Below are 23,859 nucleotides of genomic sequence, written 5' to 3'. Positions count from 1 at the left end.
AGTAGCTTGCTAGACCATTGAGAGTCAACCACATTGCTGTGGATCTGGAGTCATATGTAGGCCAGACCAGGTAAGGACAGCTGATTTCCTTCCCTAAAGGACATTAGTGAACTAGATGGGTTTTTACAACAATCCAATAGTTCCATGCTCACCATTTCTGATACTAGATTTCAATTCCAGATTGACTTCATTAATTGAATTAAAATTCCTTCACTAACATGGTGCAATATCAACTCACATCAGTCAGGTCATTAGTCCAGGACGTCTGCGTTACTTGCCCAGGAACATAACCACTATGCTACTGGACCTGGATTGAGATACACAGACAGAGTGCAGCAACGCCTTGTGAATTGATTCTGTGTTATATAGTATAAAATAGGAATTAAGACATCTCTTTGTTACCAGTACAGATATTTAGGTAAATGCCTCTCAATAGCTGATTGAAATTAGCTGAATAATACAGCTGCAGTAATCACATGTCTGTATATATATCATCATAAAATCACTTTATTTAAAGGCTGAATTGCTTTGGTTGTCTCTGACCTGCCATTTTGCGCTTAAAAAATTCTTTGTTGCTCACACTTAAATAAGGAAAGGTTATTTATGCAGTGATGGAGTGGCTTTCTGCAGCTGCTTCAGGAAGCTTGCCGGCTATAAAGATTCCTCAAGTTGTGATAACACTTCTTTAAAAGGATAAACAAATCACAATCATTCATAATTTCAATGTACAAATGACTCAGTAGTAGTTTTTCTTTTATTTTTATCCGATCCTTTTCTGTTTATTAGCTTTCCACATCCCACCTTCCCGCACCATTCCCAAATCTAAATCGTGGATGGGACTCTGCTTCCACATCCCTGATATCCTTTCCCTCACCATGGGTGACTGTGCCTTCAGCTGCCGAGGCTCTAACCTCTAGAATTTTATCCCTAAACCTCCCCACCTCTCTTTCTTCCTTTAACTTGTTCCTTAAAACCGTTCCTCTTTGACATACAAACTTTTGGTCATCTGTCCTAATATCTTCATATCTGGCTTGGTTTCAAATTTTGATTGATAGCACTCTTGTGACGCGCCTTGAGACATTTTAATATGTAAAAGGCTATATAAATGCAGGTTGTTGTTGTCGCTTGCAATGTTCTGCACCCAGTTGCTGAGCATTATTTGAGACCAATGTGGATTCGCTGCATCTTTTTTCTCCATCTGGAAAAACACCTCAGCTCAGAGTCAGAACTTTCTGAAACCCTTCAATATAATCTTGGGGTTTTACAAAACTTTTTTTTTCTCAACAGATGGAAAGCAATTCCTGTAAGAGCGCCATGCCCCCGTGGTCCAGAAGTTGTATTTTTGTCAATGTTCTGCTCTTTGTTGCATTATGTGATCTTCAGGGCCATGTGTAATCCCTACTGACAATACTCCTTCACTGTTCAGTTGGTAGCACTCTTGCCTCTGAATCAGAAGGTTTTGCGTTCAAGTTCCATTCTAGAGCTTGAAGTGCAAAATTTAGGTCGGCCACAGATGCACGGGGGAATATGTAGAAGAACTCATTTACGCAACCTACTCTGCCTACAAGGGTGGTGGAAGCAGAGAGGATGAATAACTTCAAAAGGAAATTGGATAGGCACTTGAGGGAAATAAATTTGCAGGGCTTCGGCGATAGAGCGAGGGAATGGGACTGATTGGATTGCTCGACAGACAGCTGGCAGAGACTCCTGTGCTGTAATGACTCTATGACTATGATTCTATGGGCGGGATTTTTATTTAAATGCGAGGGTGGGAACAGAGGCCGGCAGTCGCTTTGGTTAACAAAGTGTATCAATCTCAGATTTAAAATTAATAATTGACCTAAACTTCCATTTGAGGTGTGGACCTTGAAGAGGGGGAAGCACTGGAACAACACAGCTCCTTGGAGGAGGAAGAGGAGGAGGAAGAGGAGGCTGATGGAAAGCTGGAGAATGGTCCCCACGCTCTGCAGGGATGTTACTGTGGTAGACTCAGAAGATGGAGTGCTCATCAGGATGGCAGGAACACTAGGGCCACTCCGATCCACAGACGTTTCACCTGAGTGACACACAGTCTGCGGGACAGTTGGAGAAGACAGTCTCCATCATCTGAGTGAGAGCAACCATCTGTTAACAACAAAATTCAGCACCTTCCAATGGCACAACCACTGAAAGGCTCTGGAGTCGCCACCTGATACACTCTTCCCCAACACAGTCCTTTGCTTTACTTAAACCATATCCTCCTCCCTTTCTCCACGATACAATGGAAACACACAAGTCTGCAACAGCTTGCCCGGTGTTTTGTTGCATTACATTTTGATATTGCTTAAAACAGAAACATCCAAGTCACCCACAAAGTGACATTGACGATGTGGTGGCCTCTGCTCACGGCCACTCCTATGAGTTGCTCCCCCTGAGGCTGAGCATGTGGTGGAGGCAAACTGCTCGCTAATGCTGGTCTGGACTGAGATGCCTGTGGCAGTTGGCCTTGGCTTGGAGGTGCCAGTGGGGCATCTTCAAAGACTGCTGCACTGGCATCATTGCAAGGGCAGCATTTGTCACAGGCATAACGCTACAGATGCTTCCTCCATCAGAGGGGCCGCGGAGGCAGATGATGATGATGGAGTCCTGTGAGGGGTGCCCCCCCGCCCCTCATCACCATCAGTCGCCTCCTCAGCAATGTGCCCTCGATCGCTAGAGGGAACTACCAGCTGGGGCACAGTTGGCTTCCACTCCATGCTTCTTTGCACCATTTGCACCGCTGACCAGTCAATGCTACAGACTGCAGTGTGCATTCTGTGCATGTCAGTGCACTGTTCTCACATCCACTCTGAGTGCTGCCACATACGGCTCTCCATGAGATTGGCCACTCTCTCAACGGAGGAGCTCATGCGCTCAAAGCACTAAGACATTGTGGAGCAAACGAGATGAATGGACTCCTCCATTCTCATCCCTCAGGTAACTCTGACATGTGGGCACACATCCCACGCCGGTTCGCCAGTTACAGCTGCCTGCTTCATGACTCCCGAGCTGCTGCACCTCCGCCCTGCTGAGCAGGGTTGCACCTATCCTCCATCCTCCGATGGGGACTGACCGCAGCCGACTCTGCCTCCCCCATTATCTCCTGCTCTGAAGTGATGTACACTTCACCCTGTGCCACCGTTTCTAATAGCCCACAAGGACCCACCGAGGTACGAGTGTCTGCGCTGGTGAAGGGTGCTCAGGAAAGATGTGACGACGCAGGTTCCGATGTGTCTTCCCCCATCTGACTCCACCAGAACATGTTACCCCTTTGCAGCTGGCCCTGTGGGAGACGTAAGGGAAGCTGGTCATGAGAAATTGGCACAATCAACAGATGCTTCTGCTGCTTAAAATAATACGTTGACAGCTTAAGCATTGGCAGCTCGTTGCACGGTGAGGATTGCCATGCATCCCCTGAACCTGTAGATATTCAGATCTTTTCAATCTGTCTATGTTGGACTCCCGACGGCTTGCCACTCTGGCCAGATTAAGGGCCAGCTCCTCAAAATGAGTCAGTGTCATGAGCTGGGGAACTCCACCATTCAGATGGACACCATTTGGACAATGCCTCTCTCCCTCACCACTGGCAACTTTTCATTTGTGTGAGATGTTGTAGACTTCACTGTAGCCTACTATCCAATAGCATTGGGGTTATGAACTATGCTTATGGCTCATCAAAGTTGCTGTGCACACATTTCTCCTATGGTCAGGAGAACTCTATGTGCCCTCAGGACGCCCCTCTCTTCTGCATTCTGGTGACTGCTGACCAGGAGGTATGCCATCTGCTTCTATCTTTTGGACTCACCTTGCCAGACCTAAGCAGGTCATTGAAACGTTACCCTGCACTGGACCCAGTTCCTCCTCACTATTGACCTGCTGATGACCTCATAATCCACCTCCAGCCATGCCTTCTTGGTCGGCCTTGCAGGCATTCTCGTGCCGCTGGCAGGGAAAAGAATAAGTCTCCGTAATGTCACAGCCTCCAGCGGCACCTCAAGTGAGGTGTCAGAAAAACGGGGAGATGCCCTGGCATGGGCAGTCTCTCTACCCACTGCCCTCTGGTCAGCTCCTTCTTCCATCCTTCAAACGTATGGCAACCACAGCAAGGGCTGCTGCTCGCCCTTTAAACGGGCCCGTTGCTTCATGTGTCCCGCCTCTTTCCCACGACGCTGCTGCTAATTGGACGGTAAATGTGACTTAGGGGAATTAACTTCATTTTCAATTAAAATCGCAGCGCAGGTTGATGATGCAGTGTGGGGTCGGGACCCGGAAAGGGTGTGGCATTGGGGTCTCGACCCAGGAAATGAAATCCCACCCAATGACTCAAGTGCAGTGCTAAGGCAGTGCATCACTGTCAGAGGTGCTGCCTTTTGAATTAGACACTAAATCACAACCCTCTCAGGTGGACGTAAACAATCCTAGGTACTATCTTGAAGGGAAGGAACAAAGAACAAAGAACAAAGATAATTACAGCACAGGAACAGGCCCTTCGGCCCTCCAAGCCTGCGCCGATCCAGATCCTCTCTCTAAACATGTCGCCTATTTTCTAAGCTTCTGTATCTCTTTTCTTCCTGCCCATTCATGTATCTGTCCAGATACATCTTAAAAGACTCCATCGTGCCCGCATCTACCACCTCCGCTGGCAATGCGTTCCAGGTGCCCACCACCCTCTGCGTAAAGAACTTTCCACGCATATCCCCCCTAAACTTTTCCCCTTTCACTTTGAACTCGTGTCCTCTAGTAATTGAAACCCCCACTCTGGGAAAAAGCTTCTTGCTATCCACCCTGTCTATACCTCTCATGATTTTGTACACCTCAATCAGGTCCCCCCTCAACCTCCGTCTTTCTAATGAAAATAATCCTAATCTACTCAACCTCTCTTCATAGCTAGCGCCCTCCATACCAGGCAACATCCTGGTGAACCTCCTCTGCACCCTCTCCAAAGCATCCACATCCTTTTGATAATGTGGCGACCAGAACTGTACGCAATATTCCAAATGTGGCCGAACCAAAGTCCTATACAACTGTAACATGACCTGCCAACTCTTGTACTCAATGCCCCGTCCGATGAAGGAAAGCATGCCGTATGCCTTCTTGACCACTCTATTTACCTGCGTTGCCACCTTCAGGGAACAGTGGACCTGAACACCCAAATCTCTCTGGACATCAATTTTCCCCAGGAGTTTTCCATTTACTGTATAGTTCACTCTTGAATTGGATCTTCCAAAATGCATCACCTCGCATTTGCCCTGATTGAACTCCATCTGCCATTTCTCTGCCCAACTCTCCAATCTATCTATATTCTGCTGTATTCTCTGTCAGTCCCCTTCACTATCTGCTACTCCACCAATCTTAGTGTCGTCTGCAAATTTGCTAATCAGTCCACCTATACTTTCCTCCAAATCATTAATGTATATCACAAACAACAGTGGTCCCAGCACGGATCCCTGTGGAACACCACTGGTCACACGTCTCCATTTTGAGAAACTCCCTTCTACTGCTACTCTCTGTCTCCTGTTGCCCAGCCAGTTCTTTATCCATCTAGCTAGTACACCTTGGACCCCAAGCGCCTTCACTTTCTCCATCAGCCTGCCATGGGGAACCTTATCAAACGCCTTACTGAAGTCCATGTATATGACATCGACAGCCCTTCCGTCATCAATCAACTTTGTCACTTCCTCAAAGAATTCTATTAAGTTGGTAAGACATGACCTTCCCTGCACAAAACCATGTTGCCTATCACTGATGAGCCCATTTTCTTCCAAATGGGAATAGATCCTATCCCTCAGTATCTTCTCCAGCAGCTTCCCTACCACTGACGTCAGGCTCACCGGTCTATAATTACCTGGATTATCCCTGCTACCCTTCTTAAACAAGGGGACAACATTAGCAATTCTCCAGTCCTCCGGGACCTCACCCGTGTTTAAGGATGCTGCAAAGATATCTGTTAAGGCCCCAGCTATTTCCTCTCTCGCTTCCTTCAGTAACCTGGGATAGATCCCATCCGGACCTGGGGACTTGTCCACCTTAATGCCCTTTAGAATACCCAACACTTCCTCCCTCCTTATGCCGACTTGACCTAGAGTAATCAAACATCTGTTCCTAACCTCAACATCCGTCATGTCCCTCTCCTCGGTGAATACCGATGCAAAGTACTCGTTTAGAATCTCACCCATTTTCTCTGAGTCCAAGCATAACATTCCTCCTTTGTCCTTTAGTGGGCCAATCCTTTCTCTAGATACCCTCTTTCTCCTTATATATGAATAAAAGGCTTTGGGATTTTCCTTAACCCTGTTTGCTAAAGATATTTCATGACCCCTTTTAGCCCTCTTAATTCCTCGTTTCAGATTGGTCCTACATTCCCGATATTCTTTCAAAGCTTCGTCTTTCATCAGCCGCCTAGACCTTATGTATGCTTCCTTTTTCCTCTTAGCTAGTCTCACAATTTCACCTGTCATCCATGGTTCCCTAATCTTGCCATTTCTATCCCTCATTTTCACAGGAACATGTCTCTCCTGCACGCTAATCAACCTCTCTTTAAAAGCCTCCCACATATCACATGTGGATTTACCTTCAAACAGCTGCTCCCAATCTACATTTCCCAGCTCCTGCCGAATTTTGGTATAGTTGGCCTTCCCCCAATTTAGCACTCTTCCTTTTGGACCACTCTCGTCTTTGTCCATGAGTATTTTAAAGCTTACGGAATTGTGATCACTATTCCCAAAGTAGTCCCCTACTGAAACTTCAACAACCTGGCCGGGCTCATTCCCCAACACCAGGTCCAGTATGGCCCCTTCCCGAGTTGGACTATTTACATACTGCTCTAGAAAACCCTCCTGGATGCTCCTTACAAATTCTGCTCCATCTGGACCTCTAACATTAAGCGAATCCCAGTCAATGTTGGGAAAATTAAAATCTCCTATCACCACCACCCTGTTGCTCCTACATCTTTCCATAATCTGTTTACATATTTGTACCTCTATCTCACGCTCGCTGTTGGGAGGCCTGTAGTACAGCCCCAACATTGTTACCGCACCCTTCCTATTTCTGAGTTCTGTCCATATTGCCTCACTGCTCGAGTCCTCTATAGTGCCCTCCTTCAGCACAGCTGTGATATCCTCTTTGACCAGTAATGCAACTCCTCCACCCCTTTTACCTCCCTCTCTATCCCGCCTGAAGCATCGATATCCTGGGATATTTAGTTGCCAATCATGCCCTTCCCTCAACCAAGTCTCAGTAATAGCAATAACATCATACTCCCAGGTACTAATCCAAGCCCTAAGTTCATCTGCCTTACCAACTACACTTCTTGCATTAAAACAAATGCACCTCAGACCACCAGTCCCTTTATATTCATCATCTGCTCCCTGCCTGCTCTTCCCCTTAGTCACACTGACTTCATTATCTAGTTTCTTACAGGCTTTTGTTACTACCTCCTCACTGTCAACTGACCTCAATTGGTTCCCATCCCCCTGCCACATTAGTTTAAACCCTCCCCAACAGCGTTAGCAAAAGCACCTCCAAGGACATTGGTTCCAGTCCGGCCCAGGTGTAGACCGTCCAATTTGTAATAGTCCCACCTCCCCCAGAACCGGTCCCAAAGTCCCAAAAATCTGAACCCCTCCTTCCTGCACCATCTCTCAAGCCACGCATTCATCCTGACTATTCTTTCATTTTTACTCTGACTATCACGTGGCACTGGTAGTAATCCTGAGATTACTACCTCTGAGGTCCTACTTTTTAACTTGGCTCCTAACTCCCTAAACTCTGCTTGTAGGACCTCATCCCGTTTTTTACCTATATCATTAGTGCCTATGTGCACAATGACAACTGGCTGTTCACCCTCCCCCTTTAGAATGTTCTGTAGCCGATCTGAGACGTCCCTGACCCGTGCACCTGGGAGGCAACATACCATTCGGGAGCCTCGTTTTCGACCACAGAACCGCCTATCTACTCCCCTTACAATCGAATCCCCTACGACTATAGCCCTTCCACTCTTTTTCCCGCCCTTCTGAGCAGCAGAGCCAGCCACGGTGCCATGGACCTGGCTACTGCTGCCTTCCCCTGGTGAGCCATCTCCCTCAACAGTATCCAAAACGGTATACTTGTTTTGGAGGGAGATGACCGCAGGGGACTCCTGCGCTGCCTTCCTGCTCTTTCTCTGCCTTTTGGTCACCCATTCCCTTTCTCCCTCAGCAATCCTAATCTTCGGTGTGACCAATTCACTAAACGTGCTATCCACGACCTCCTCAGCATCGCGCATGCTCCAAAGTGAGTCCATCCGCAGCTCGAGAGCCGTCATGCGGTCTAACAAGAGCTGCAGCTGGACACACTTCCTGCACGTGAAGGAGTCAGGGTCATCAGCCATGTCCCTGAGCTCCCACATTGAGCAAGAGGAGCATGATACGGGTCTGAGATCTCCTGCCATTTTAATCTTAAGTTTAAACTTAGTTAAATGAAAAAGGAACGAAAAGTTTTTACCAATCACAATAAAACCAGAGAAATCGAAAAAGCCTTACCTTATAAACACCCCACCGAGTCCTTTTTTTTTGGTTAGAGGAGGAGGGCGGGTGGGAGACACTACAAGTGTGGTGTCTCGGGTTCAGAAACCGCCCAAATATATAGTGTTTTACTTACCCAGCAGCCCCCTGGCCTCCGCCGAAAAACAAAAGGAAATTAAATTTACTTTCAAACTGACTTTCCCAGCTGCTCACTCGCTCACGCGCTGCTCCCGAAAAAGCTGCTGCACTGAAAGGAAAGTTATTTTAAACCGCCCAAATATATAGTGTTTTACTTACCCAGCAGCCCCCTGGCCTCCGCCGAAAAACAAAAGGAAATTAAATTTACTTTCAAACTGACTTTCCCAGCTGCTCACTCGCTCACGCGCTGCTCCCGAAAAAGCTGCTGCACTGAACTGAAGGAGTTCATCCCTGAGTGCTCAGGCCAATATTTATCGCTCAACCAACCATCTCCATCTATCTTTGGCCTCCTTGTCTCGAGAGACAATGGGTAAGCGCCTGGAGATGGTCAGTGGTTTGTGCAGCAGCGCCTGGAGTGGCGATAAATTCTAGAGTGCCAATTCTAGAGTGACAGACTCTTCCACAGATGCTGCAGATAAAATTGGTTGTCGGGGCTGTTACACAGTTGGCTCTCTCCTTGCGCTTCTGTCTTTTTTCCTGCCAACTGCTAAGTCTCTTCGACTTGCCACGCTTTAGCCCCGCCTTTATGGTTGCCTGCCAGCTCTGGCGATCGCTGGCAACTGACTCCCACAACTTGTGATCAATGTCACAGGACGTCATGTCGCGTTTGCAGACGTCTTGAAAGCGGAGCCATGGATGGCCGGTGGGTCTGGTACCAGTGATGAGCTCGCTGTACAATGTGTCCTTGGGGATCCTGCCATCTTCCATGTGGCTCACATGGCCAAGCCACCTCAGGCGCCGCTGGCTCAGTAGGATGTGTATGCTGGGGATGTTGGCCGCCTCGAGGACTTCTGTGTTGGAGATACGGTCGTGCCACCTGATGCCAAGGATTCTCCGGAGGCAGCGAAGATGGAATCAATTGAGATGTCGCTCTTGGCTGACGTACGTTGTCCAACGTACGTTGGACACAGGCTTGATACACTTGGACTTTTGTGTTCTGTGTCAGTGTGCCATTTTCCCACACTCTCTTGGCCAGTCTGGACATAGCAGAGGAAGCCTTTCCCATGCACTTGTTTAATTCAGGTTACTGGTGATAGTTGAGCCTAGGTAGGTGAACTCTTGAACCACTTCCAGAGTGTGGTCGCCGATATTGATAGATGGGGCATTTGTGACGTCCTGTCCCATGATGTTCATTTTCTTGAGGCTGATGGTTAGGCCAAATTTGTTGCAGGCAGCCGCAAACCTGTCGATGAGTCTCTGCAGACACTCTTCAGTGTGAGATGTTAATGCAGCATCGTCAGCAAAGAGGAGTTCCCTGATGAGGACTTTCCATACTTTGGTCTTCGTTCTAAGGTGGGCAAGGTTGAACAATCTGCCATCTGATCTTGTATGGAGGAAAATTCCTTCTTCTGAAGACTTGAACGCATGTGAGAGCAGCAGGGAGAAGAAAATCCCAAACAGTGTAGGTGCGAGAACACAGCCCTGTTTCACGCCACTCAGGATAGGAAAGGGGTCTGATGAGGCGCCGCTATGCTGAATTGTGCCTTTCATATTGTCATGGAATGAGGTGATGATACTTAGTAGCTTTGGTGGGCATCCAATCTTTTCTAGCTGTCTGAAGAGACCACTTCTGCTGACGAGGTCAAAGGCTTTGGTGAGATCAATGAAAGCAACGTAGAGGGGCATCTGTTGTTCAGGGCATTTCTCCTGTAGCTGGCGAAGGGAGAACTGCATGTCAATGGTGGATCTCTCTGCTCGAAAGCCACACTGTGCCTCAGGATAGACACGCTCAGCCAGCTTCTGGAGCCTGTTTAAAGTGACACGAGCGAAGACTTTCCTCACTATGCTGAGCAGGGAGATTCCACGGTAGTTGTTGCAGTCACCGCGGTCACCCTTGTTCTTATAGAGGGTGATGATATTGGCATCGCGCATGTCCTGTGGTACTGCTCCCTCATCCCAGCACAGGCAAAGCAGTTCATGCAGAGATGAAAGTATAGCAGACTTGGCACTCTTGATGATTTCAGGGGTAATGTCATCCTTCCCAGGGGCTTTTCCGCTGGCTAGAGAATCAGTGGCATCACTGAGTTCCGATTTTGTTGGCTGTACATCCAGCTCATCCATGACTGGCAGAGACAGGGTTGCATTGATGGCGGTCTCAGTGACAACATTTTCCCTGGAGTACAGTTCTAGGTAGTGTTCCACCCAGTGGTCCATTTGCTTGCGTTGGTCAGTGATTGTGTCCCCTGATTTAGATTTGAGGGGGGCAAACTTCTTGATGGTTGGCCCAAAAGCTCTCTTAATGCCATCATACATCCCTCTGATATTTCCTGTGTCAGAGGCCAGCTGAATATGACTGCATAGGTGTTGCCAGTAGTCATTTGCGCAGCGCCTGGCTGTTCTTTGTGCAGCGCTTCTGGCAGCTTTAAGTGCTACGGATGTTAACTCGCTGGGGGCTTTCTTGTAGTTCAGCAGTGCAATGCGCTTAGCAGCTATGACAGGTTCCAGCTCTTCAATGTGAGATTGAAACCAGTCTGCATTCTGCTTCACACAATTGCCATCGGTGGTCATTGCTGAGTCATAGATGGCGTCTCTGATGTGGGCCCACTTGGTCTCTGCATCCCTTGTGGGAGTGTTTTGAAGGGCTTTTTCAAGTGAATTTAGAAACTTGTTTAACAGCTGTGGATGAGAAATTCTGCTCGTGTTGATGCGCGGGCGGCCCTTCTGCTTGGAGTGATGCAGCTTCTTTTGTTGGAGGCTAACCTTGCTGCACACCAGGGAGTGGTCGGTGTCACAGTCCGCACTGTGGAAGCCGCGTGTGATTTGAACACTGTTTAAAGAGGCTCGCCTTGTGACGATGAGGTCCAGCTAATGCCAACGACGTGATCTTGGGTGTCTCCAAGAAATCTGGTGATAGGGTTTAGTGTGAAAGAACGAGTTGGTGATGCAGAGGTTATGATAGGTACACAACTCAAGCAGTCTCTGTCCATTCTCATTCATCCTTCCAATGCCATAGCACCCAAAGCAGGAGGGCCATGAGTTATGGTCAGCCCCAACCCTGGCATTAAAGTCCCCCAGCAGGAATAGGTGTTCGGTGTTGGGGATGCTACTAATGATATTATGGAGTTCCTCATAGAACTGGTCTTTAGCTTCAGGTGGGGAGCAGAGTGTTGGAGCATCGATGCTGAGTAGGTGTACTGGACCAGAGGCGGTGAACAGTCGGATGAACAGTATGTGTTCCGAGCCATTTGAAGGTGGCTCTATCATGCTGAGCAAAGAGTTTCTGATGGCGAAGCCCACTCCATGCTGTCTTGGTTCTTCAGTATCCCTACCCTGCCAGAACAAGGTGTAGTCTTGCTCTCTTAGAGATCCGCTCACAGGGAAGCGTGTCTCCTGAAGTGCTGCAATGTCCACATTGAGTCTACTGAGCTCGTTGATTATGATTATGATTATGATTAGAGATACAGCACTGAAACAGGCCCTTCGGCCCACCAAGTCTGTGCCGAACATCAACCACCCATTTATTCTAATCCTACACTAATCGCATATTTCTACCAAACATCCCCACCTGTCCCTATATTTCCCTACCACCTACTTATACTAGTGACAATTTATAATGGCCAATTTACCTATCAACCTGCAAGTCTTTTGGCTTGTGGGAGGAAACCGGAGCACCCGGAGAAAACCCACGCAGACACAGGGAGAACTTGCAAACTCCACACAGGCAGTACCCGGAATCGAACCCGGGTCCCTGGAGCTGTGAGGCTGCGGTGCTAACCACTGCGCCACTGTGCCGCCCCATCATCGTTGTTGATGATGGCGGTCTTCCAAGAATCGTTGATTTGTGTAAAGTCTTCCGACAGGCCAGGCCACATAGTTCTGATGTTCCAGCTTGCAAAACGAAGGGCTGGTACCTTCTTTCCTTTTTTGGTCGCGCTGTTTGGTGCGGTGTTACAGTCCACTTGTCGGGCAGTGACCCTGAGCTCCAAGCACCCATTGAAGCAGGTGGACTGTGGCGGGACAGAACCTTACTGATCACTGTAAAAGGGGTTATCTGTCATTATCACATTGCTGCTTGTGTGAGCTGGCTGTGCGCAAATTACCTGCTGCATTTTCTACACTACAACAGTGACTGCACTTCATTGGCTTCAAAGCACGTTGGGACATCCTGAGTTGTGAACGGTGCTATATAAATGCGAATCCTTCCTTTTAAATGGTCTTTCATGCTACACTATTACACTCACTCTAGATTGGTGAATATTAAACTCAAACAGATGGACTACAACAATTCTGTAATGGGTTAATTACCTTTCCGAAGGAACATCGTCAGATATAGTTACACATTCTGAAAGTCCTCAGACCCCCACCATTTGCTGACCCTGTCATAGTATCTGGGATCAGGCAGGGAGGGGGCATCTATTTTAAATATTTTCAGTGGGTGTTAACACCAGTATCTAGGCATCCACTGGGTGAGCAGGAGGAAGATAAGTTGCATCAAACACTTGGGCTCCATAGAATCATAGAATCATGGAATCATAGAAGGGTTACAGCACAGGAGGAGGTCATTCAGCCCATTGTGTCCCTGCCAGCTCCCTACAAGAACACCTCAGCTTGCCCCACTCCAGGGTCTTTTCCCCATAGCCCTGCAAAGGTTTTGCCCTTCAGATAATTATCCAATTATCTTTTGAAAGCCATGATTGAATCTGCCTCCACCACACTCTAATGGCAGTGTATTCCAGAACCTAAATACTCGCTGTGTATAAAAGATTTTCCTCATGCCACTTTTGGTTCATTTGCTAAAATGGGGGGCCCATCCAGGATTTGAACCCAGGACTTCTCATACGTTTTGAAGAAATAACCCCCAGCAAGAATCATACCCCTAAACCAACTCAGCCATTTCATTGTGGCCAACTCCCTTTCTATAGAGGGTCAACGCAAAGAGAAAAGTTGCGCTAACTCTGAAGCCTTCCACATCTAGATCCCAGTCTGGAGACCTCACTGGACTCCAGCTCCACGAAAATCTAGGCACCGCATTCTGATCACTCAGCGAAAGAAGGCAGGTGCTGTCGGAATTTTGGTAGAGAAAGCCAAACCACTGATCCAGCCTCTTTAAGATGCCATGTGTGTTCTATGAGTTGGGTCGAAGTTCTGCGAACCCCAGAGCCCAGTGGAAACTCTTAGTGGACTTCCAGTATTTCCAATTCATGCTTGACTTTCCACCCTTGCTGGGCCTTTTGGGCTTGTTTTCCCCTGTTGCCCCTCTGCACCTCCCCCCACCCCCATCCCATTGTTCTCCAGATTACAAGGCAATTCAAGAGCAGAAAATCTCTAAATGGCAAATTCTATTTGCTTTTCGTCCTCTCATTTCACATTAGATATTAATGCTTCTTATTGCTGTTTATTGCTATAGTAGGGTTGCCAACATGAGTTTCTTGTCTGAATTACAGAATCACAGAACTGTCACAGCACAGAAGGAGGCCATTCAGCCCGTCATGTCTGCACTGGCTCTCCGAAAGAGCAATTTACCTAGCGCCACTCCAATATCCTTTTTGTAAGTAATTAATTCTTTCGAAATTAGGTTCTAAAAGAACTTAATGAAATTCCAGTAGATCAATAAAAAAGCCACAATCCAAATATGCGGATATGCAAGTGGAACACCGGATAAAATTCAAGCCATTACTTCAGCAAGATTCATTTTTGTCAGGATAGATTCATTCAACATACAATATTTCCAAGTAAAATGCAACAATCCAACCATTAGTTCACTAAAGGAAATCCTTCCAGTTTACATTGCTGCAGCATTAGCAATATAATTCAGCAAACCAATACAATCTAGCTTCACAAAACAAAGAGGCAACTAATTTACGCTTTGTAACGTCATATATAGCGAGTCTTGTTGACATGTGAATGGGTGATGAAGTTGAGAGCTCTTCCTGAAAGACACAGCATGACTCTGTCACTGCCTCGCTGCTAAGCCACAGCTACATGTCCTCCCATAACTGTTGCTTGCGCATTTGAACTGGTGGGTGTGTAATGGCGGAGTGCGACTGTTTACCTTGCATCTCTCGCAGCCCTTTGCTAATCTTTCTGGTTGTCAGTATCCTGAAGAGCTACTGTGCATTGGTTTACTGGGTGCTACTGACAAGCAGTATGTTGCCTCTGCTGCAATGTTCAATACATTTAGGTGGTAGGAATAAGCTATCTTGCTAATCTGTTGAGCTCTTCCACTTAGTACATATTTTGCCAACAGTAAAAAGCTAAACTATCTTAACACACATCTTTAGTGCTCTAGTGCACAGAAGCCAATAACCCTCAAATGTGATTTGATAAATGATCAGGAAACAGACATCATTTTGTATTCTCAATACTGTTGCTTGGGAACCACTAAAGCATTCAGGTTTTGCAGCTAACACCAACAAAATTCCCATGGTCCTATTAGGTGTCATCCTATAAGGGGATTACTTTGGAGTAAGCTGGGATCTGGAGCACAGTTGTGATGTTTAGCCAATCCTGTCCCTTTAAGGCTACTACACAGATACTATTCAGATAAATATAGCTGCTTGTAAGTTGGCAAAGTTCATTGCTTGTAAGTTTTAGGTACGAGCTCAGAGCCAAGGATGTAATAACTGGCTTTCTTTCTCCTTTTTAAGTTAGCTTTGCAGCTGTAACGAAGTATGGTATCTGGAGTGTGATGAATGTGCAATAAATTCAAGACTTGTCTATATAACTACCAGATCTCCCATGGTTCTGACAAAAGGTCAACAACCTGAAACGTTAACTCTGTTTTTCTGTTTACTGATACTGCCCAACCTGCCGAGTATTCCCAGCATTTTCTGTTTTTTATTTCTGATCTGCGATGGTACTGTTCACAATGAGTCAGAGGATTATCAGTGTAACAATTTGGGGTATTATTCTGTGTAATGCATAATGAATTATAGGGTTGGGAGGGGGGTTAAAATTTAGTAAGAAGTTCATACAAGATCTCCCTGGAAACTGTGAAGTAACTATTTTTCATTCATACTTGAAAATTAAATAAAATAATTTTTTACACATTAACTGTAATTAGATAATATTTGATAAGGTGTCTCACAAATAGCTTGTTAGTGCGAGCGGAAATGGAGAAGCACAGATAGAAAGTTGGCTGAAAACAATGGAGGGACTTTCAATTGCCAGATACCCATTTCTCAACTGAAAAATGGGTGACATGTAATTGGAAAGCTCAGGAAAATTAATTTCAGGAAAAAGAACAATGATCACACAATGGAAAGACAGTGAACTCAATGGATTCAAACACATATTCCCTGGAAATGCAGGTGCAGATAGATAAAGCCATAAAAAGGCCAGTAAAACTTTGGGCTTTATAAATAGGGCACAGAGTACACAATGGAAAAAGTAATGATAAACATATCCTCAGGTTAGGGCACAGTTATAAAGTATAGAAAGGACACTGTAGCCATAGACAGTGCACAGGATTATGTCATGGATGGGAAACTATGATTATGAGGAGAGACTTGACACATAGGCCTCAGTTTTAATATTCTCATCCTTATAGTTGTTCAGTCGTTTCGAACTTGAGTATTGCTGAAAACAGAGACATGTTGTCGAAGTTTTTCATCTTGCACTCATCAGGACAACCCACAAGAATGCCACTGTAAGGGAAAGCAATAACTTTATACTGTATGAGAAGAGAGTGCTAATTGGTTGGCAAGTGAACTCTGATTGGAATAGGCATTGCCTCTTTTTGCGTTCTATTTTCAGCAATTCTCATGCTTGTTTTCAAATCCCTCCTCCCTCGCCCCTCCCAATCTCTGTAACCTCTTCTAACCCTGCAACCCTCTGAGATTGCTGCAACCCTCCCATTCTGGCCTGTTGAGCATCCCTGACTTTAATCACTCCACCAGTGCTGGCTGTGTCTGCAGCTGACTATGCCCCAAGCTCTGGAATTCCCTCCCTAAACCTCTCCGCCTCTCTACCTCTCTCTCATCCTTTAAGACACCCCTCAAAACCTACCTCTTTGACCAAACATTTGGATATCTGTCCTAATAGCTCTTTATGTGGCTCCATGTCAAATTTTGTTTGATAACGCTCCTGTGAAGCACCTTGGACTGTTTTTCTATGGTAAAGGCACTATATAAATGTAAGTTGTTGATAAATGCACACATTTGGCTGAATTTAATGGGCCCCAGGAGATGGGCTAGGAGACAGCAGGGGAGGGGGGGGGGCCGGCCTATGGAATTGTGACAGTAGACGTGTGGGCAGACGGCGCATCGTCTTCCCGTTGCACCGCAATTTATTCTGTGGTGGGATAAGCTGAAGACAGCCAATTGAAGCCCTTAAGAAGCCTATTATCCGCCGCTTAACTCTGGTTCACTAATGTCCTTTAGGAAAGGAAATCTGCCACCGTTACCTGGTCTGGCCTACATGTGACTCCAGACCCACAGAAATGTGGCTGACTCTTAACTGCCCTCTGAAACAGCCTAGCAAGCCACTCAGTTCACAGGCAATGAAGAAGGGCAACAAATGCTGGCCCTGCCAAAGCCGCCCACATCCCATGAAAGAATATAAAAAGGGCTTCTTCCCGCTACCACTAGAATTACGCCAGCAGCTGGGGGGGTGGTGGGGGGGACTCACGGGGAGGTCATCCAATAAAACGAGACCTCCCTGCGGGCTTTCCTCTGTGGGCAATCTGTGGCGGAAACCATCCACCCCCCTGAACTCCCCTCCTCTTGTACTCAACGCCCACCCTCCCTCCCCCTCATCGCAAGGGCCTGCCAAACTGGACCCAGCGACCCCGCCTCAGTTACCTTGGGTCCGGGTCTCCAGCCCTGGGCCTGGTTCCAAGGCCTCCTGCGGTACCGGCTTCTCGTGGCGCTGCCGATACTATTGAGCTGCCGGCCTTCTGATTGGCCAGCAGCTCTTAGAGGCGGGATTCCCGTCTTTAAAGGAAAGGAATCCTGGCGGCAGGCTGTTAATTGGCCTGGTGCTGTTAGATAAACCCAGGGGAGGCCATGACTGGCTGAGGCGTGGATCCCACCACCTTTTCGGCCCTGTGCCAGGAGCTGGCTCCACTAAATCCTGCCCATTAAGTGTAGAAATTTGTTATTGTCTGAAGCAGTGAAGGTGATCTTACTGATTTTTTTCAGTTGTGAAGCATTTCAGTAGAGTGCATAGGAAGAGACTATTTCCTCTGGTCAGTTGATCTGTCTTTATGTAAAATAGTTAAGTAGTTCCAAACTTGGTAGTTTGCTTGTCATTAGCGATTTGGAAGTTTTTTTGAATTGTGACTTGCTATTGTTTTATGAATATGAAATATAAGGCCTAGAAATTTGGATTAGATCGTGTGAGCCATCTGAAAAATAGTCGACCTGAAGTGTACTTTTAAAATGTTTCTGTTCTAGGTAGATACATGGCAGTGAACTCAACTGGACAAAAACATCAGCATGTGAGGTTTTCCAACAAAAACTCAGTTATATGTAGTAGATCCCCAAGTTACGGGGCACAAATTTAATGTACCTTCAGATTCCACCTCATAAAACTGATACATTTTTGAAGTTCTTCATCACGCAGCATCTTAACATAACAATGGAACTAAAAATATGATGCTACAGGGTGGGAAAATATTTTTACAACTCTCACGAAGTATAATCTAATGAACAATGCATTCAGTGAATTGAATACTGTGATTCAGTCTCCAGATTCAGCCTGCGGGACATAAACCACTCAAGCTTTGTAGCTGAGGTCAGATAGCCTTTCAATTCAATTACTGTCTTGCCGTTTATGAATATCTGTTAGCCTCTAGTTATTATTTAGAAACAGCCTACGTAAACTGTGGTATCGTCTTTGAATCTGACCTCTGTCTCTTTCTGATGCGCCTTCTGCTGGAACTGAAGTATTTCCTTATCAATCTGTTGGATTCGATTCATTCGCATCTGTCAGGAAAAAAAGCATAAAGCAATGAGCCTGCTTCCTAATGCGCAAAAGGCGTTAGACTAGAGAGCCCCAGCTCCAATTTCTAGTCTGTCCTGAGTTATTTGATTTTAGCCAGAACAACAATACAATTAGTGGAATCACTCAGCAGGTCTGGCAGCATCTGTGGGAAGAGCTTCTCTTCCCACAGATGCTGCCAGACCTGCTGAGTGATTCCAGCATTTCTTGCTTTTGTTTCAGATTTCCAGCATCCGCAGTATTTTGCTTTTATTATAATACAATTAGTGGCCTCAGTTACAATTGGCCTTCAGCTATGGAGGGAAATATCAGCCAGAGTTCACACTCCTAATTGCTACCCAGTGATTCCTGCGTCTGAACATCCAACCAGGACAGGACTGGCCGCACAATAAAATAGTGAAGAATGGGCACAGGGTGAGATACCAGAAGGTTGTCGGCCATGGCTGACTACAGCGACACCACTATTCCCAGCCAGAATGGAGATGATTGGGTAATTCCCCCTGTCAATCACAGTGTAGGTGACTGGGATTGATTTTACACATATAATTTATACTATGTAACTATTCCCCACTCACTGCATTTTTCTGGAGAAATTAACACGCTTTGATCAGGAGAGGTTGCTGCACTTTCAGTCGTGAGAGACCCTTCTTAAAAAGACTTTGTATTTCTTTTATATGATATAGTTTGCTTTTATTTGTATTTTTTTTATTCATTCAGTTGATGTGGGCATCGCTGGCAAGGCCAGCATTTGTTGCCCATCCCTAACTACCCTGAGTGACTTGCTAGGCCATTTCGGAGTCAACCACATTGCTGTGGATCTGGAGTCACATGTAGGCCAGACCAGGTAAGGATGGCAGATTTCCTTCCCTGAAGGACATTAGTGAACCAGATGGGTTTTTACAACAATCAATGATAGTTTCATGGTGCCAGTACGAAGACTAGCTTTCAGTTCCAGATTTTTAAAAATTAATTAATTAATTGAATTTAAATTACATCAGCTGCCACGGTGGGATTTGAAGCCTTGTCCCCAGGGCATTATCCTGGGCCTCATATTACTAGTTTAGTGACATTACCACTTTGCCACTATCTTCTGTGCTATTTGCTGTAAAATATACCATTTACTGTGAGTCCTGCCAAATTAATGGGCTGACCCTCCACTGACCACCCCTAATGCACCTCCCCCACTCTGCTTTCCAGTGCCCTCCCCTTCCCCCCAGCCCGTAAGAACCAGTCCCTTCAGGAGAGGAGGAATGAAAATTGGCCAATAGGTGTTAAGCAGACTCTTGTTTACCTTGGGACCAAAGAACGCGCTGTTAACTAATCAGATAAGCAATGTTTCTATTAAAAGTTGTGCATAACTCACAACAGAAAGAGTGGTATTTCTGAGTTCTGACCTTCTGCCAGTGCAAAGGGGAAAAATACATTGGTGATTATCTGATACGTGCTAGTGGACGGGACTTGGGAACTCTGCCCTACTCCAATAGCCTTTTAAGATGAGTTCCCACTGGCTGATTATAATGGATTATAATACTAATTCACTCCCTACATTTTCCCATCACAAAAGCCTTACTACAGTTCAAATCCAGTCTGCTTATCTCCAATAAAAATAATACACCATCTGGCATCTTTTCTGGACAGGGGATGACACCAATCTTTAGTAGAGACTGAGCTGATTGGATGTGACTTTGGGTTTCAGTATCTTTCCACATAGAGAGCACTGGCCATCCTTCACTTGCAGTGTTTCACTGGTCAGTGCCTGGAACACATAACTATGATAAGGTGAGTGAATTGCTATAGCCTAACATGACATCCTGCAACTAATCCTGCGTATTTCTGCACTTAGCATGTGCACTTCACAACAACAACTTGCATTTATATAGCGCCTTTAACGTAGTAAAACTAAACAAGGTGCTTCATTGGAGGATTATCAAATAAAGTTTGACACTGAGGCCGGAATTTTACGCCACCCCAATGAGCAGGATGGTGGCAGGGGGAGAGTGGGGTGGTGGTAGTGGCGTAAAATGGAGCGGGAAGCTCTGGGAGACTTTCCCAACCCGCTCCTGCCTCCGCTGCCTTTCACATAGGGTGAGGGGGATGAAAAACTGCCCACCTGCCCCAGGCCAATCAAGGCCCTTAAGTGGCCATTTAACGGCCACTTAAGGGCCTTCGCCCGCCTCCACGCGGATTTTATACGTCTCAAGCGGATGTCCTGGAGCCAGGAAAAGCCGCCTGGGAAAACCAGGCGGCTGCTGATTGTCCCAGTAGGGGGGGAGCCCGATGGAGGGCCGCCCCCACTACTCCAACCACCCCCAGCACCCAACATGCACCCCTTCCCCCCAACCGACCACCCTTACCTCACTGGGGCCCGATCGATTACCCCCGGCAAGGCAACCAAAACTTACCTTAAGTCCCGGGTCCATGTCTTCCTCTGTGGTCGGCTAGGCTGCAGTCTCAGCAGTGGCCACCGCTCCCAGTGGCGCTGCTGGGACTAAGAGATGCTGGCCCGCTGATTGGCCAGCAGCTCAATGAGGCGGGACTTCTTCCCTTAAGTGGGTGGAAGTCCCATCTCAGAACAATTAAAGCCTGGTGACCTGTAAAATATGGAACGGATCCCCAGGCGAGGCGGAAGCGAGATCGCCACTGACTTTTCAGTCGGTGGCCAGCTCCCGTCCGCCCAACGTATAATCCCAGTCTGAGTCACATAAGGAGATATTAGGACAGGCGAAGAAAAGCTTGGTCAGAGAGGTAGGTTTTAAGGAGCATCTTAAAGGAGGAAAGAGCTAGAGAGGTGGAGAGGTTTAGGGAGGGAATTCCAGAGTTTAGGAACTATGCAGCTGAATGTACGGCTGCCAATAGTGGAACGGTGAAAAACAGGGATGTGCAAGAGGCCATAATTGGAGAAGTGCAGATATCGTGAAGGGTGTAAGGCTGAAGGAAAGAGACAGAGAGTGACAAGGACATGGAGGGATTTGAAAACAAGGATGAGTATTTTAAAATTAAGGCATTGCTTGGACCAGGAGCAAAATGTAGGTCAGCGAACACAGGGGTGATAGGTGAACAAGACTTGGTGTGAGTTAGGACATGGGCAGCAGAATTTTGGATGAATTCAGATTTACGAAGGGTGTGAAGTAGGAGGCTGTCCAGGAGTGCGTTGGAATAGTCGAGTCGTGCGTTAACAAAGGCATGGATCATAATTTTGCAAATGAAGTCTCAGAGGCAATGGGAATAGCTGAGAGTGGATCTAAATGGTAACAATTCACTCACCCTATCATTGAACTAGGATCTCACTATGATGAAGAATTATTACTAGAGCGAGGAAGCCACATCCTGGGAATTCATTTCCTGTGTGGTGTTCAAACAGAACTCCAAAGAGGTGGTATCAAAATATAGCAAAATGCACGAAGACCATCTGATAAACAGTAATACAGCAGCAACCTTCCCCTCAGCACCAACAATTGTAATTTAGGTTTTGCACCATCCTGCAATGCAACTGTCGGTACTGACATAGATCTTGAAAATACAAGTTTTTCATTCTTTCCTGGGATGTGGACATCACTGTCTAGGCCAGCATTCTTGCCCTTCCTTAATTGCTATTGAGAAAGTGGTGGCGAGCCGCCTTCTTGAAATGCTGCAGTCCTTGTGGTGGAGGAACGACGATACAGTCCCAAGTCAGGATTTGGAGAGTAACTTGCAGGTGGTGGTGATCCCATGCAACTGCTGCCCTTGTCCTTCTAGGTGGTAGAGGTTGCAGGTTTGGAAGGTGCTGTCGAAGGAGCCTTGGTGCGTTTCTGCAGTGCATCTTGTAGATGGTACACACTGCTGCCACTGTGTGTCAGTGGTGGAGGGACTGAATGTTGAAGGTGGTGGATGGGGTGCCAATCAAGCGGGCTGCTTTGTCCTGGATGGTGTCGAGCTTCTTGAGTGATGTTGGAGCTGCACCCATCCAGGCAAGTGGAGAGTATTCCATCACACTCCTGACTTGTGCCTTGTAGAGATGGTGGACATGATTTGGGGAGTCAGGAGGTGAGTTACCCACCACAGAATTCCCAGCCTCTGCCCAGCTCATGTAGCCGCAGTACTTATATGGCTACTCCAGTTCAGTTTTTGGTCAATGGTAACCCTCAGGATGTTGATAGTGGGGGGAATTCATCAATGATAATGCCATTGAATGTCATGGGGAGATGGTTGGATTCTCTCTTCTTGGAGATGGTCATTGCCTGGCACTTGTGTGGCGCGAATGTAACTTGCCACTTATCAGCCCAAGCCTGAATGTTGTCCAGGTCTTGCTGCATATGGACACGAACTTAGCCCTGAGCAAGTTTCAAGCGGGCAAGAGGTAGGACAAGGGAAAAATGCACTTGCTGGCCCTAATTTCAGACCTAGGATGTTTGAACATCCATTAAATGCTGCTGATCCATTTTTCCCAAGGATTAGAATTTAAATTGTTAGAATCCTCATTTAAAGGCTGGCTTTAGATACTTGAAGGGAGCTTCAGAAGGGTCTGGCAGGAGGTTGGTGAGCTGGGGAAGAGTCCAAGGCTGCGACTTTCTATGTGGAAAGGATATTCCTTGAATTACCTGGAGGGCCTCTTCATCCTCCCTACCAACTGCTGATCTGTTTCAGTCGTTCACTAATACTGATTTATAGGTAAATGGTCCTGAGTTTGTAATTGGATAACTGAAGTTGCTCTCAACAAACTAAATTAATTATGCAAGTTTTTTGGGGAACGTTTGCAGTTACAATAATTAAATAAGACTGAAGTATAGGTTGGTATATTTTGGACCTGAGCAGGATGAATTATACTTTCCCGAAGGCTGATTCTCCCTGCAGGGTATGGCTCCTGTTTGAAACTGTGGGCCACAGACACTGATCTTCCATCCATTTCAATTAATGGATGGAATATCATGCATTGATGGCCCATGATTTCCCAGACAGCTTGTCCTGTGAGCTCTGCTCAACACCAGGAATGCCTGATTAGAGATTTTCTGTGGTGTTCTATTTAGTATTGGCAGTTACAAAAATATAGCTTTAGTTATCAAATTTTAGACAAGGGATGTTCCAATTAAATAAATTATTATTGAGCATCCAGTGAAAACCTCTTCTTATTTTTAATATTTAAATTTACTGTGATGTTGTGCAGTCATTTCAAGTGGCAAAATCAGACCCATTGGCTCAAAAGAGGAAACAGGGTGATTCAATTGTATAACTGCCAGTTCAGATTCACAGGGATATTAGCATCCCACTGAATCTCCTTCTCTGC

At 46.4% G+C, this 23,859-nt stretch overlaps 1 protein-coding gene across 2 annotated transcripts in view; it reads right to left on the bottom strand.

Annotated features, from left to right (window-relative positions):
- Nucleotides 1–23,859, bottom strand: part of apc2 (APC regulator of WNT signaling pathway 2) — a 193,718-nt gene that overhangs the window by 56,497 nt on the left and 113,362 nt on the right. The window contains exon 7 of one of the 2 annotated variants that reach the window (XM_068016183.1): nt 18,506–18,583. The exons of the other annotated variant lie outside the window; for it this stretch is intronic. Coding sequence (XP_067872284.1) covers nt 18,506–18,583 — 78 coding nt within the window. The remainder of the gene's footprint in view (nt 1–18,505; nt 18,584–23,859) is intronic. 2 annotated transcript variants of the gene reach the window in all.

The sequence above is a fragment of the Heterodontus francisci genome, chromosome 36, assembly GCF_036365525.1.
Source record: "Heterodontus francisci isolate sHetFra1 chromosome 36, sHetFra1.hap1, whole genome shotgun sequence".
NCBI lineage: Eukaryota > Metazoa > Chordata > Chondrichthyes > Heterodontiformes > Heterodontidae > Heterodontus > Heterodontus francisci.
Note: the sequence above shows the minus strand (reverse complement) of the source record. Positions and strands in the feature narration are given on the sequence as shown.